We start from the raw sequence: 13,448 nt of genomic DNA, 5'->3' as shown, positions 1-13,448 counted from the left end.
ACTCTTATGAGCGCAATTCACTAAGGTGCATGGGAATGAAGCAGTGCCTCATGAGTAAACCTACAGTGCATGGGAGCAGAGGAGGCCTTCTCCAGACAACAAATTCAGTTTATAGAGAGATATGTAGCCATGCTCTGTACCTCTGTAGAGCACAGCACAGCACCCCCCATCCACCCAGTCGCCAACTATAGAACACCGAGGCTACCTGTGGAATTTCTGCTGAAATGCTAGTGCATGGGCTGGTTCCTTGAACTTTGCTATGGCTTTCCGTTGCTGGGGAAGCATCTGTAAACTCTATGGGAAGAAAACAAAGAAAATTAACTATTGCCCACTGTGATATAGAATATGAACAATTACATGTTATAAGCTTCTACACAGAATAGCAGACGAGGCTGTCACCTGGAACATGAAAACAAGTCACATGTCCTTCTTTGTCTTCCTGGGCAGTTGTGCAAAGCAGTCTGCTGATTAGCTGGAGAGCAATAAGTCTGCCCTCCAGTATGATATTCAGACCTCCCTCCAGCCTGCCCAGCCTCCTCATACTCTGAGACTAACATAGGTACCCATGGATAAAAACTCTTAAAAGACCCATGCCTTTCTGGAAGGTGACCTTTGATGGTGTCCTCACCCCTCTAAAGAACGGCATTCATCCCTAGTTTACCAAAGGGTAAATGGGTTATGGCCACATGACCGGGTGGGGGCCCTATGTGTGAATGGCACATGGACAGCACACTTACCCCCAGAGCCTTAGACTCTTCTCAATTCTACATTTCTACAGATATAGCCAACCTGGCTCTAACGTGAGAGCTCTGACAAAAGCTGCACACTAAGAAATGGCAAAGCAGGGATCTTAATTCAAGGCAGGCCCCAGAGCCTGTCATCTCACTGCTTTGGCCAGCTGCCTTTCCAAGAATCAATGTGGCAGTGAAAACCTAACTCTCAATAGCTGAATTTCAATCTAGTCCACAGAATTACTAGAACAAGCAAGTATGCTAACACAGAAAATGAAAAAGAGTAGTGTCTGTCCAGAGGCGGATGTCAGTTATCACTACATTATAGCTCACACCCAGTATTGGTCTTGAAGTCAGCCACTAAGTCACATGGGGAGGAGTGACTTTTTATCCTCAAATACTGGAGGTTCATGGGGTAAAAACTTTTTTTTCCAAAATAATTTCAGGCAAAGCCTAGCAACTAGATTAACAGAGGGTCCTTGAAGTTACAATGAACCTACTTCTTTGGCTCTAAGTTTTAACCTGACTCTGCTCTCAGAACAAAGTGACGTTCTGACTCCGAGCTACACCTTCTCCATCTGAAACTTGAACAGCAGGAGACATCCTACCCTCATGTAACCATCTCTTATTCTACCTTTCACCAGTTTCCTTTGGTCTAGAAGAGCTTGTAGAGTTAACACATAGCATACTAATCGAGATCAGTAGTTTCTATGGGATCACTGCCCCAACAAACGTATTTCTTTAGTCTAAAAGGTTTACCATCACTTTCTCACGTAAAAGACTTGATAAAATAACACCGGTAATAAGCAAATGCGCACTAGGTGGTGCCATACTCAAAGAACATTTACCCTACACTTCATTCCCAAACATCAAGGTATAATTTCCCCAAGAGAAAAAACAGTTTCTTCTCAAAGCAGGACGACAGTGCTGGAGATGTAGGTTAGTCATTTAATACCATTTCTTTGATATCTGTATTCAAACCAGTCAAAGTAATCAAAGACTCTTGAAACCACATTTCTATCACTTAAAAAAAAGTATTAAAAATTGAGTATGCACGTATGCGCGTGCAAGGATTCCCGAGATGTGTTAAATGTTTACAGGCAGCTGTGAGTCACCTCATGTGGGTGCTGGGAACTGAACTCTAGTCCTCTTGAAAAGCAATACAAACTCTTAAGTGCTGAGCCATTGCTCCAGCCTTTAGTTACTTCTTTACCCAAATACTACCAGACTTTGTTTTGTTTGTTTGGGGCACGGTTTTAATCCCAGCACTCAGGAGGCAGAGGCAGTTGGATCTCTGAATTCAAGACACCAAGGCTACACAGAAGATCCCTGTCCTGATCACACCCCACAAAAAAAGAAAAAGAAAAGAAAAACAAATGTAGTCATTTCAAAAACACTGAGCATAAAAATCCACATAAGCCTATTTAAAACCATCCCACAACCTAAGACCAGTAGGACCCAAACGCTCTGCTTCCAGGGTAAACAGACCTTTGCTCATCAATTCCTCAGGGAACCCCGGGTGGCAAAAAGCACTGAAGCTTCTAATTCACCTGAAGGGTAGCCATGTTACTGGCACAATCTAGGAAATATTCCATTGGCTTTCAGCCCTTCCTCTCCAATTCACGCCATCATCAACAGCAGCATTTCTTCTGCTGGAGATTTTAAGGTGGCCACAATAAAAACACAATTATTCTGATTACTTTCAGAACTCAAAGTGGCAAATAAAAGGAGGGGAAAGCCACTTAAGAGGTCTATATTAATCACAAAGTACAAAATTCAGTGTATGAGACAGTAAGACACAGGTCACATTGTTTCAACTTACTATCTCCAGGCAGCCCGTGAGTCCCACTCAATAGATCTGCTGGGGATCACCAGGGTCAGGAGAATACCCAGGGTTGCTTATGCTGAAGCCAGGGCATACAGCAGTAGTGCTACAGCTGCCTTCACACTCAGTGGAGAAACCCTGGAAAGCCAGAGCCCTCACAAGACCCGATTGTAAGCACCACCCTTTATTCAGCAAGTACCTGAGACCAAGGTGCATAATGGTGAACCAGGCTCGTGTTGGAATTTGGGCTATCTGGATTATTATGCAACCCAGAGTTTTCAACTATTATTCTGACATGTTAATACATCTATAATCCTCTATTATTCTGTTCCTGCGAACAACCCATAATCAGAAAATATCTATCCCCTTTTAGATAGTCTCAATAAGTACCTCAGCTGGCCTCAAACTCATGGCCCTCCTGTGTGAGCTTCTCAGTGCTGGAGGTGTACACCATCACAGTAGCTAAAACAATCTATGCTTAAAGACAGTGTTACCAACAGCTAGCAAAAGTGGGAGCCAAAGTCTGGATTAACCTCTCAACAAATAGTAAATTAAATCTAATAGCTTCTCTAAGAATCTGATAATGAAGGTGGCTATCATTAAACTCAAATACCAAAACATTAGGCTCTGATTGACAAGGCTTGCTCTTCTACTCACTTTAGGACCTCTTAACAGAAACAGACATATGTCTGTTTGAGGCAGGATCTTTCTTGCTATATAACCCTGGGTGGCCTGGAACTTTCTATGTCGACTAAGGCTGGCCTCAAACTCACAGGGGTCCTCCTGTCTCTGCACCCCAAATGCTGGGATTAAAGGCCTGAGCAACTCTACCCAGCTGTAAATGGATTTCTGATACACCTTAGTCAAGAACTAAAATAAAAGGCGGCCCTTTGTTCTGCTCAGAAATGTAATATATTCTGGATAACATGCACTTTCTACTGGCCATGCATGACTCTGAAGACCACACTACAGGGACAAAACATAGGTCAAACTTGCTTCTAGCAGACATGGAATGTTGTCTGTCTCCATCCTTCATATCATCGGTAACAAGCTCAGACTTAAGACTCTGCCATTTTAAAGGACGTGATGACAAAGTGGAGAGTACAGCTGTAGATGCTAAAATGAACACCAGAGTTGTGAATATGTTGGACAGCTTCATAAAATAAGACAAGTTGGCTAACTACTTGGAAATTTGAGAAATTATCACAAAATGCGATTCAATATAAAAAAGTATAGGTATGTGTACATATGTGAACTTCAGGACAGATTTCAAAGGATAGTACATTCTACTAGAGTACTTCTTAAATGTTGTAAATAAGAACCTAAACTCAGGTTGAGGCAACCATTAGCATCTTTCTTTTCGAGTGCCATCTTTTCAAGTGCAATGTAACTCACAATATCTACTGTGCTGTATGACAGTAGTTCTATCTGGAGACATGACCCACTGGCATCATCATCACCTGCAGGCAACGCACCTGGATTGGCCCCACAGACATGAGCAGGCTCTTCAGCTGAGCATCAGTGGTGGATGAAGACAGCCCTTCCACGGACACCACACAGGGCTGTGGCTTGCACTCCACCACTCGAAGGTTCTGCTTATTTGGCATTAGGCGCCCCCGGCCCATGGGGCCTGCCACTCCTCGGCCTCGTCCATGCATGATGGCCTGGCAATGACAAACAAAATGCATCTGATATCTGAAGAGATTCTTCCTGTGGTAGCTAATAAAGTACAAAGTAAGCATATGCCCAGGGTCAGAGAATCTTCTGTGTATTAATCAACCACTAGAGGGTGGCCTAACCCTAACTGGGGCAACAGCATCAAAGGAATGAGCTAAGATGGAAGTCGCAGAGCTCTGCAGTTGTGACTGGGAGGGACTCTGGTGTTACTTTCATTCATGATACAGACAATGCAAGGATACAGTAGTGGTTGCAATTCACACAGGAAGGGTCAGACCCCATCCTAACTGCCCCAAACACACACACTTCTCCCACCACGGCACAGGCCAATGAACACATGGTATATACAGTGCTAAAACTCCAACAGTAACAACGAGTCATACACAGCTTCTGGGATCCAACTCAAATGGACAAGTCTTATATTCACTGCCCTCAACCCCGTGAATCAGGATTTCATTTATTCAGAGCTTTTACACAATCACATACCAATCTGCCGGTAAAAGGACTCCTAAAGCACCAACCATCTCTCAAGACTACCCAAGTGTCAGAACTACCATGAAGGGCCTTTAGAAAGAAGAGATAGCTGGCATTTCCAGCATTTTCAACTAGTAAGGCAAATAAAAAGAGATGGCCTATTTTGCAGTTATCTAGCCAGTGCATAGACAGTGGAACTGAAACACACTGGACCTCACCCACGGAGTCAGCTAGAGGCAGCTGTCTGACTAGAGGTACGCTGGACCTCACCTGTGTCCTGCCCTAGCTCTGTCCCAGCATTTGGTAAAAAGGGGCAATCCGTCATACCCTGCCACCTCATAAGAAAGGGCAGAAAGCCAGAGTTGATGCCTAGAATGCGTGGGCACCACAGGTACTGGGAACAAAGAGGAGCACAGCTAGAGGTTCCCCTACAGAAGGCCAACACTCCTGCTGTGAGACAAGCTGTGGAGAAGTGAAGGGACAGCCCCAGGGCTCACACAGGAGACAAGTCAAAAGTGAATTCGCAAGCCCTCTGCTTTCCTTACATAAGATCACAATATAAACACCCGGATACAAATTTCAGCCACATACTAGGTTTTGCCATAATGTCTTGTAAAGCCCCACAATAGCTCTAACAAGTGAGAAACATCATTGGTCTCCTAAAAGAGAGCTGAGGGGGCTGGGGGAAGCACCTCTAGCACACCTGCATGTATTTTCTAAAGTTATCTTCTTCATATGGCCAGGGTTAGTTCTGAAAGGAAATACATCCTGGAACAGTCTGTGAGATCAACCTTAATGCTGGATCTATCTCTAAGGTGTGCACGTTGCCCTGCTGCAGCATCAGTGGCCTCTACTGGCTCCTATCTCATTAAGAGTGAGAGACAGCACACACAGGTAAAGGGAACGCTGCGTGAACAGACCCCACACCTCAAGAGGTCAGAGCCAGCACCAGTCTCCTTCCGCCTGGCCTCACCTCAAATATGTATGTGCTACTGCTCACGGGAGGACTTTATGCTCATCTGCTTGTGAAAATTACAAGGCTGCCTTTCCCCCAGAAGCTGAGGGATAGTGCCCTGTCACTTCTCTACCTGCAACATGACTAGACTGGCTTCTTCAAGAGGGAACAGGGAGCCTGTGAGCATCAGGCCTCCCACCTGGCAGGCTGGGCTCAGAGATGACCTTCACCAGCATGCCTCCACAGGGCTTTGTCTCTATTCCTTGAGCCGAGGCGTAATTACAGACAGAATGAGTACAGTTCTAGCTGTCTAGTCTCTATTAGGGATATCCTGGTGTCAAGTGGGTGGAATGAACACAGGTGCCAGTGAGTAAATGACTGGAGGGAAAGGCTTTCTAAACCAGAATTAAGAAAACAATGGCTCCCTGGGTGGTGGTGGTGCACCCCTTCAACCCCAGCACTCGGGAGGCAGAGGCAGAGGGATCTCTGTGAGTTCGAGGCCAGCCTGGTCTACAGAGTGAGTTCTGGGACAGTCAAAACTGTTATATAAAGAAACCTTGTCTTAGAAAGGGGAGGGAGAGAGGGAGGGAGGGAGGGAGGGAGGGAGGGAGGGAGGGAGGGAGGGAGGGAGGGAGGGAGGGAGGAGAAAGAAGAAAACAATGGCTCATTTACTAATGTGAACATTAGCAAGGGTCAGAAAAACCACCTAATGCCAACTTCTCTGAGCCAGTGGCCAGGAAACCTATGGGGGCAGAGCCCTTCCACTTCAGTACCTTTTTGGCTGGGTGAATCCCTTGGATGCTTTTGATCCCTGGAGGAATAGCCGGGTACATGTGGGGCCCCACAGGCAGGTGCTGGGGCTGCTGAGGACCCCCCTTGGTCAGGGTCACCTTGCGAGTAGGCTGCTGTCTCAAGTCCGGTGTCTGGGGAAGCCGCTGGGGCTGGCTCTCTGTGTGAGAAAAGCCATCGCTCTCTCCTCCCTGCTGAAATCAACAAGGCAGCAGGTGGATCAGTGTCTGCCCACCATTCTGGCCAACCCATGGCCAGTGCTGCCCCCGAGGCAGAACCTTTCAGACATAAATAATACCAAATCTGCCTCTTCCCTAGAGCCAGTAGGAAATCTCAATGGTCAATGGTTAAGGTTTTGAATACAGTATTTTTGAAATTTAAAACATTGAGCTTTCTTTTAATGAATATATCCACTTAAAGGGGCTGCAATGAACACAAGGACTGTTTAATTTGTACTGGTTAAACTGTAAACTACTTCATCTTTTATTACTAAGAACACTTTTTTCCCCCTTCGAGACAGGGTTTCTCTGTATTGTTTTGGAGGCTGTCCTGGAACTCACTCTATAGACCAGGCTGGCCTCGAACTCACAGAGATCCACCTGCCTCTGCCTCCTGAGTGCTGGGATTAAAGGTGTGCGTCACCACCGCCCAGCACTGAGCACACTCTTACCATGGAAATTTCTCAGTATTATAAAAAGAGATAACCCAATCACTTTTTAAATATTTTGAAAACTGTAAGCACTTAGAAAAGCCCTTGCCTACCTGGATGCACCTCCTGCTCCCCAAAGACAAGAGCATCTGAGGGCTCTCCACAGGCAACAGTCTGACTTTCTGAGAACCATGGTCCTATAAGCAGTCTGCCTTTCCACAAGCTTCCACTGACTGGGTGAAAGGTGAATTCTGCAGTCAAATGCTCTACCCCTGAGCTATACCCCCGGAAGATGAATTCTGAACAAACTGTGTGCCCTCTAGAACTGAGTATCACCTAAGTTTGAGGCATGGCAGAGTCTCAGCTATCCAGAGAACTGCACACCACTCTATAGTTTCTAAGTGCCCTTCACTCTGCAATAGTGACCAGGAACTTGGCAGCGTCTGTGGCAACTGTTCTCTTTCTGCCCTCCCCATAAACTGAATAGTAAAACCTTTGCTTTGCAAATGGAACAGAAGCCTCTGGCCACACTTGCACAACACCAAAGATGTCACCCAGAGGCGACCAAGCCTCATACAGTTCCTCCTCACTGTTGTGATGTAGTCATCTTTTGCCACTCAAGCTGGCCTGGAACCTCCCGCTCCTCCATGTCAGCCTTCCCACTACTAAGATTACATAATTTGCTCTCAACTAGATTCTAAGCACTCAAAGCTTAAATATAAACAAACAAGTTATTTCCTTTTGTAAAGAAACATTTTCCCCCTAATTGAGAGGACAAATACTATATTCATATAATGAAAAGCTGATTCTAGGCAGCTTTTATACTCTGAATTAACACTAGAAAATGGTCACTAGATACGCTAACAGGCCACTGCCAGGAACACATTTTTATATTCATAGTCATGCACATAAACAAACCTGAATGAGAGTCAAGCCAAACTAAATCGACCTTATATCTGTAAGCTTGCTGTGACCTGTATACCCAGTTCTAGCACTGAAAACAGACCTGTAATTGTTAGTACTGAAGTTACACAACTTTCTTAGAAATCTGTTGCTGAGCTGTAAGGAAACCAGTGTCTTTGAGTGGATGGATGGCAGATTACACTCCCAAGTCTGCACGAAGAGCAGTCTCCCTGGCAGCATGGGGCATGCTCTAACTTCTCTAAAGCAGATGAGGAAGAAGAGACGTGCCCATCTTAACCCTATGGAGAAACATACTATTGAGTTGCTCTAAAATGATTGCCCTTTAATAAATACAATAAAACTGTCTCTTTAGACTAATATTTGGTTTTTAAAATATCTATCTGAATTAAGTAAGCCCAGGGAATACTTTTTATCAGCTTAATCTTACAAAAAAAATGAGGTTTGTGGCCATCAACATTAGCAGGACAAATTTATTTATAACAAATGGTTTAAATGTACAGATAAAAATGCCCACTGATACTGTCAGGGTTTCTTGCAATTTGACAGATCAAATCTTATTTTCATCCTTTAAAGCCCATGAAGAAGTGGTATCACTGAGTTGCATTCACTAGCAGGCAAATTGATTAATCCCTCTCCATAGAACCTCAGCCCTTGATTATACCTATCAGGCGCTAAGCAGCATTATTCTGGAGTGACAACACTTGACAAATTCCCCAATCATTTTCCTCAGCCTTTGTGGCCCTGCTAGCTTGTATTAACCCTGATGAAAAATTAATTTTCCTTATCTTCTTCTAAACCCCAAAATCCAAATCCGCCAAACTGGCAACTCTTTCTGTAAAGGTATTATGAAAACCTCTAAAAGATTAATTGCATGTCTTCAGGTGACATTAAATTAATTTCTGTACTCATGACAGACATTTGATACTCGGCACTGAAAGGACAGATAACATTGTCAGGACACACAGAAGGACAGTAGCATGGTGTCCCAGGGCAGCCTCTTATGAATTCTCCTTCTGATAAGGCCACACTTCACTGTCACCAGCAATGTAGATGATGATGCAGCCACAGCCCTTGCCGCACAGGTTTCTATTAAGGACAACAATACAAGCCTATCCCAGCAATCTCTGGGAGGCTTGTTCAGGGTCAGCACAATAAATGATATGCAAGCTATGTGAAGTTTCCAAGCACAAATATGTACAGGACTCTATTTTCCCTCTGTAGACTGCTGGACTACAGGAGAGATACAGACACAGGACAGAAACAAGGTTAGCCTTAACCTCCTTGCCCTAGGTGCTGTGTGGGGATGAGAACACCTTACATTTGCAGTGTTCTTTTCTCTGTCATCAGGTAGGTACGCTTATACAACAGCAAGCAAGCACACTGGGGACAGTCACTTAAGTATCCAGACCTAACTACTGGGCTTCACTTCATGAGGGAAATGAAAATATATTTTACTTTACTATATGAGATGTGGCAGTTTCTAAGTGCTTACCCGTGTAATAATCCTCCATTCTGAGACTGGTTATGTATGAGGAAATCTTTAAAGAATTAGCTTGTCTTTAAAGGAAAAACAAAAACCAATACCAAAGCTTTGAGCCTCTGAGGGAAAACAGCATGGTCCAGGGCAGATGGCACACATCTACCAGGTGAAAATGGAAATGTACTAGAATTAAGTAAGGCTCTGGGTCCTCTGCAATAAGGAGGCTTCCTAGGCAGTGGGGGCTGTGAGCTTGTTCTTCCAACTCAGAGGCGAGGTTTCAGGGGCCTCTAACAGGCAGCTCTGTTCCTGCAGGTGCCTGCCCAGTGCAAACCTGTTACCTGTTGCCCCACCCATGGTCAACAACAATCTTCCCAGAATTCTACCCATGGTCCTGTCTTTTATACATGCAAAGACCACTGTTTCAGTCAGTTCTATTGGGCCTTTCCTCCCTCCACCCGAGTCACCTATGCACTGCCATACTGCCCTACAAAGCTAGCTAGGTTCTGCCAGAACCAGGCAGGGCTGAGCTGTGTCCCCTGAATAACAATTTCAAGCTAACAAGTGTGACAGATCTACCACTTCAAAGTTCAAAACAGCAGGCAGACAAGATGGTTCAGTGGGTAAAGGTGCTTGATGCCAAGCCTGATGACCTAAATTCTATACCTGGGAACCACATGATGGAAAGAGCCAACTTCCACAAGTCTTCTGACCTTTGCATGTAAACCGTGGCACACCCTCTATCATCAGAATAAGTAAATGTGGACATTTTAAAGTTCAAAAGCAGCAAATAGGCCTTACAACACAATCCTACTCTGCAAACCAAATGAAAAAGGGATTTGGGGGTAAAAGCAGAGGGTGGCTGAAAGGATTAGCAGTACAGATCAGCGTTGTCCTGGGCCCTGCTCCTGCTTTGCTCATTTTCTGGAATCACTGACAAGGCTAGGGAACAAGTGCTCTGCTCATCCTCAGACATTCTGGAGAGATATTATGTCCACTCCACCTCTGCTTTCACAGAAGAAACCCAACTATGCAGACACCTTCAGCTTCAAGTATTTTTTAATACCCTCTGTACTAGCTGGTTTTGTGTGTCAACTTGACACAAGCTAGTCATCAGAGTCCGAAGGACCCTTAGTTGAGGAAATGCCTCTCTGAGATCCAGCTGTAAGACATCTTCTCTTAGTGGTCAATGGGACAGGGACCAGCATATGGTGGGTGGTGTCATCTCTGGGTTGTTGGTCTTGGGTTCTATAAGAAAGCAGGCTGAACAAGTCATGGGAAGAAGTCAGGAAGCAGCACCTTCCGTGGACTCTGCATCGGCCTGCCTCCAGGATGCTGTCCTCTTTGAGTTCCTGTCTTGATTTCCTTCAGTGATGAACAGCAATGCTGAAGTGTAAGCCTAATGAAAATGAACCCTTTCCTTCAACCAGTCTTTTGGTCATGGTGTTTCATTACAGCAAGAGAAACTCTAAGACACCCACTACCCTAGGCTCTAGTGACAAAACATGGGACAGAAGGCAAAAAGTCCCTCAAGGAGGAGCAGGGACCACGAGCTGGAGCTAGAGCTCTAAAGCATGGGAAGCTCTGGGTAGCAAGTGGGACAGAGTGTACGCAGAGGCATCAGCAGGGTCCCGGAACAGCAGGAGTCCTGAGCAATAAAGTAGAGGTTTGAGACATGGTACCTCCAGAGAACAAGAGGGGGACATGGCCTGTGACCAAGGACAGGTGTTCAACTCTGTCAGACTGGTACTTCCCAAAGTGACAGAAGATTTAAGGGATAAAATGAACATTTCTGTAGTTATATCTTATATTATTACGCTTAAGACAGAACTCAACCGCAAATATGCAAAAATCTGCCCGTTTTATATTTTTCTATTTTTTTTTCCCTTAAGACTGCAAAACAAAATGAGAATATCAGCTCACCAGGACTTTCAAGTAGCTCTAAGAATTAAGACCCAACCAGCCCATGCAGGGCCCATCTCCAAACTCACATTCTCTTCTGTACTCAAGCCAATGCCCTTCCTTCCGCTAGGAACTGCCACAGTTACACACACCTCAACCTCCACACTCCTTTACCTGCTTTCTTCTCCAGGTCTCCCTGTTGTGCTGCTCAGCCCACTTCACTTATGCTCGTGTCTGCTATCACACAGAGCGCTCCACTTACTGTCAAGTCCACAAAGGCAGCTCTGCTTCTGCACGCAGCTCGGTCACCACTAACGCCTAGTGCCTCGGCTCATGGCACATTTGCGGCAACAATTCAAAGTACAGCTGCTCTGCAGACTCTGACCAGACTTCACTGCAGACACCAATACCATGTAACCTTAGTAACTAGGGAAGCCAGAAGGCCTTACCAACAGACACAAACACCAGAATCTAGAAACTTTGCTATGAAAGGCAAGCCCCCAAATAGCCTCCCTTCCCATCAAGATCCTGCGTCCTGGCTAGTACCACTGGGGCAAGTCTTGGTCAGCCCCCTGAAGTACAGAAGGGACTCACTTTAAATACTTAAATATGTTAGGCAATGGTGATGCATGGGAGGCAGAGGCAGGAGGCTCTCTGAGTTTGAGGCCAGCCTGCCTGGTCTACAGAGAGTTCCAGGACAGCCAGGCAGGGCCACACAGAAAAACCCCGTCTCAAAAAAACAAAACAAATAGCAGCCCCCCCTTAAATATATTCAATTTCTCTTATCGCTACCAAATAATTAATGAAATGCAGTAAAAAATACATATATATCTATATATTGCTTGCCAATAATCTTTCAAGAAATATGTAACCTCAGTAAAACCTAGTAGGTACATCAATGTCTTGATGATTGTTCTCTTTGCAACTCCCAGAGGAAGGCACAGGTATGCATTAAAGGCAATGATGTATTAATCACTGAAAACCATGATCTTATATGCCCTCCAAAGGCCATGGTTAGAGGTGTGCTTGGTTCCCAATCTAAGGTGACAAGCCACTGGAAAGTGCCCCAGTTACATGGCACTCTTCCCTCCAAGCATAATATGAGGCTATCTTGGGAGTAAATAATCCTGCGGCGCAGTAGCTATGGCCACTAAAAGCAAAACAACACAGCGGTAGCCAGGTCAATGTGATGGCAGTGGAGGAAAGGATCACAAGAGTCTCATATGGGGTTCCTGTCAGGAATCCTTCCTGTAGCTGCAAGAAATACAAAACGTGCAAAGTTCACTGAAGTGGGGCTCCATGGTACATCTTCCATAAGGTCATTGTCTAGGATGGAGTGGGACTTGGTAGTGATACGACTGTTCGGGGATCACTGACATCATTGTAAAACACACTTCCTCTATGCTCTGTAAACTTGCTGGTTCACCAAGCTGCACTTTGGTGGAAACCTATTTTGATCTGCCATTGGGAGCCATGAGACAAATATTTTTTTCTTTCTCCCAGGAACACTGCAACAGCTTACGAGGTTTTAGGGCCCTGTACTTCTTTCTCTGTCTGCTTCTCCACCCAGCTGAGAAGAGACAGGCAGGTCTTCTCTGCCATGATGTACTGTGTCAAACAACACTGAAGAGGTGAGGCTTAGAAACTATGGACCAAAACCCCTGATCTGGTGAACAAGGTAAACATTGTCCTCTTTCAAACCAATTACCCCACTTTATCTCAGCAATGATTGGAAAGCTGATGATTACAGCATACTCTGGCACCCGTGCTCCAAGGAACTGAAGCCTTATAAAGATAGGACCCACCCCAGAACCACACAGAAAAAGGCCAAGACACTTCAAACAAACTTGAGTACAGAAAGAAAGCATACTTTCAAAAAACAAGGGAGAGTTCTTAATAGACACAGAAGCCAGCAGGAAGAGGCGTTCTCTGGCCAACCAGCACAAGATCTACGATCAAAGTAAATAACAGCAGTGACGGTTCATTGAAAACTCAAAACCCCACACACTCAATCTGATGTTAGGTAAATGAACAAGCAAATGAGG

At 45.0% G+C, this 13,448-nt stretch overlaps 1 protein-coding gene across 5 annotated transcripts in view; it reads right to left on the bottom strand.

The window, feature by feature from the left end:
• The window catches only part of Rbm33 (RNA binding motif protein 33), a 104,904-nt gene that overhangs the window by 5,576 nt on the left and 85,880 nt on the right, over positions 1 to 13,448 (bottom strand). For 2 of the 5 annotated variants that reach the window (XM_013123741.3, XM_013123744.3), the window contains 3 exons: positions 6,436 to 6,645; positions 4,032 to 4,220; positions 206 to 294 (listed from right to left, as the gene is read on the bottom strand). In XM_013123741.3, the coding sequence (XP_012979195.1) occupies positions 206 to 294; positions 4,032 to 4,220; positions 6,436 to 6,645 (488 nt within the window). The remainder of the gene's footprint in view (positions 1 to 205; positions 295 to 4,031; positions 4,221 to 6,435; positions 6,646 to 13,448) is intronic. The other 3 variants (XM_013123743.3, XM_013123746.3, XM_013123745.3) reach the window with 2 other exon arrangements.

This window comes from Mesocricetus auratus, unplaced genomic scaffold (assembly GCF_017639785.1).
Source record: "Mesocricetus auratus isolate SY011 unplaced genomic scaffold, BCM_Maur_2.0 Super-Scaffold_100676, whole genome shotgun sequence".
Classification (NCBI taxonomy): Eukaryota; Metazoa; Chordata; class Mammalia; order Rodentia; family Cricetidae; genus Mesocricetus; species Mesocricetus auratus.
Note: the sequence above shows the minus strand (reverse complement) of the source record. Positions and strands in the feature narration are given on the sequence as shown.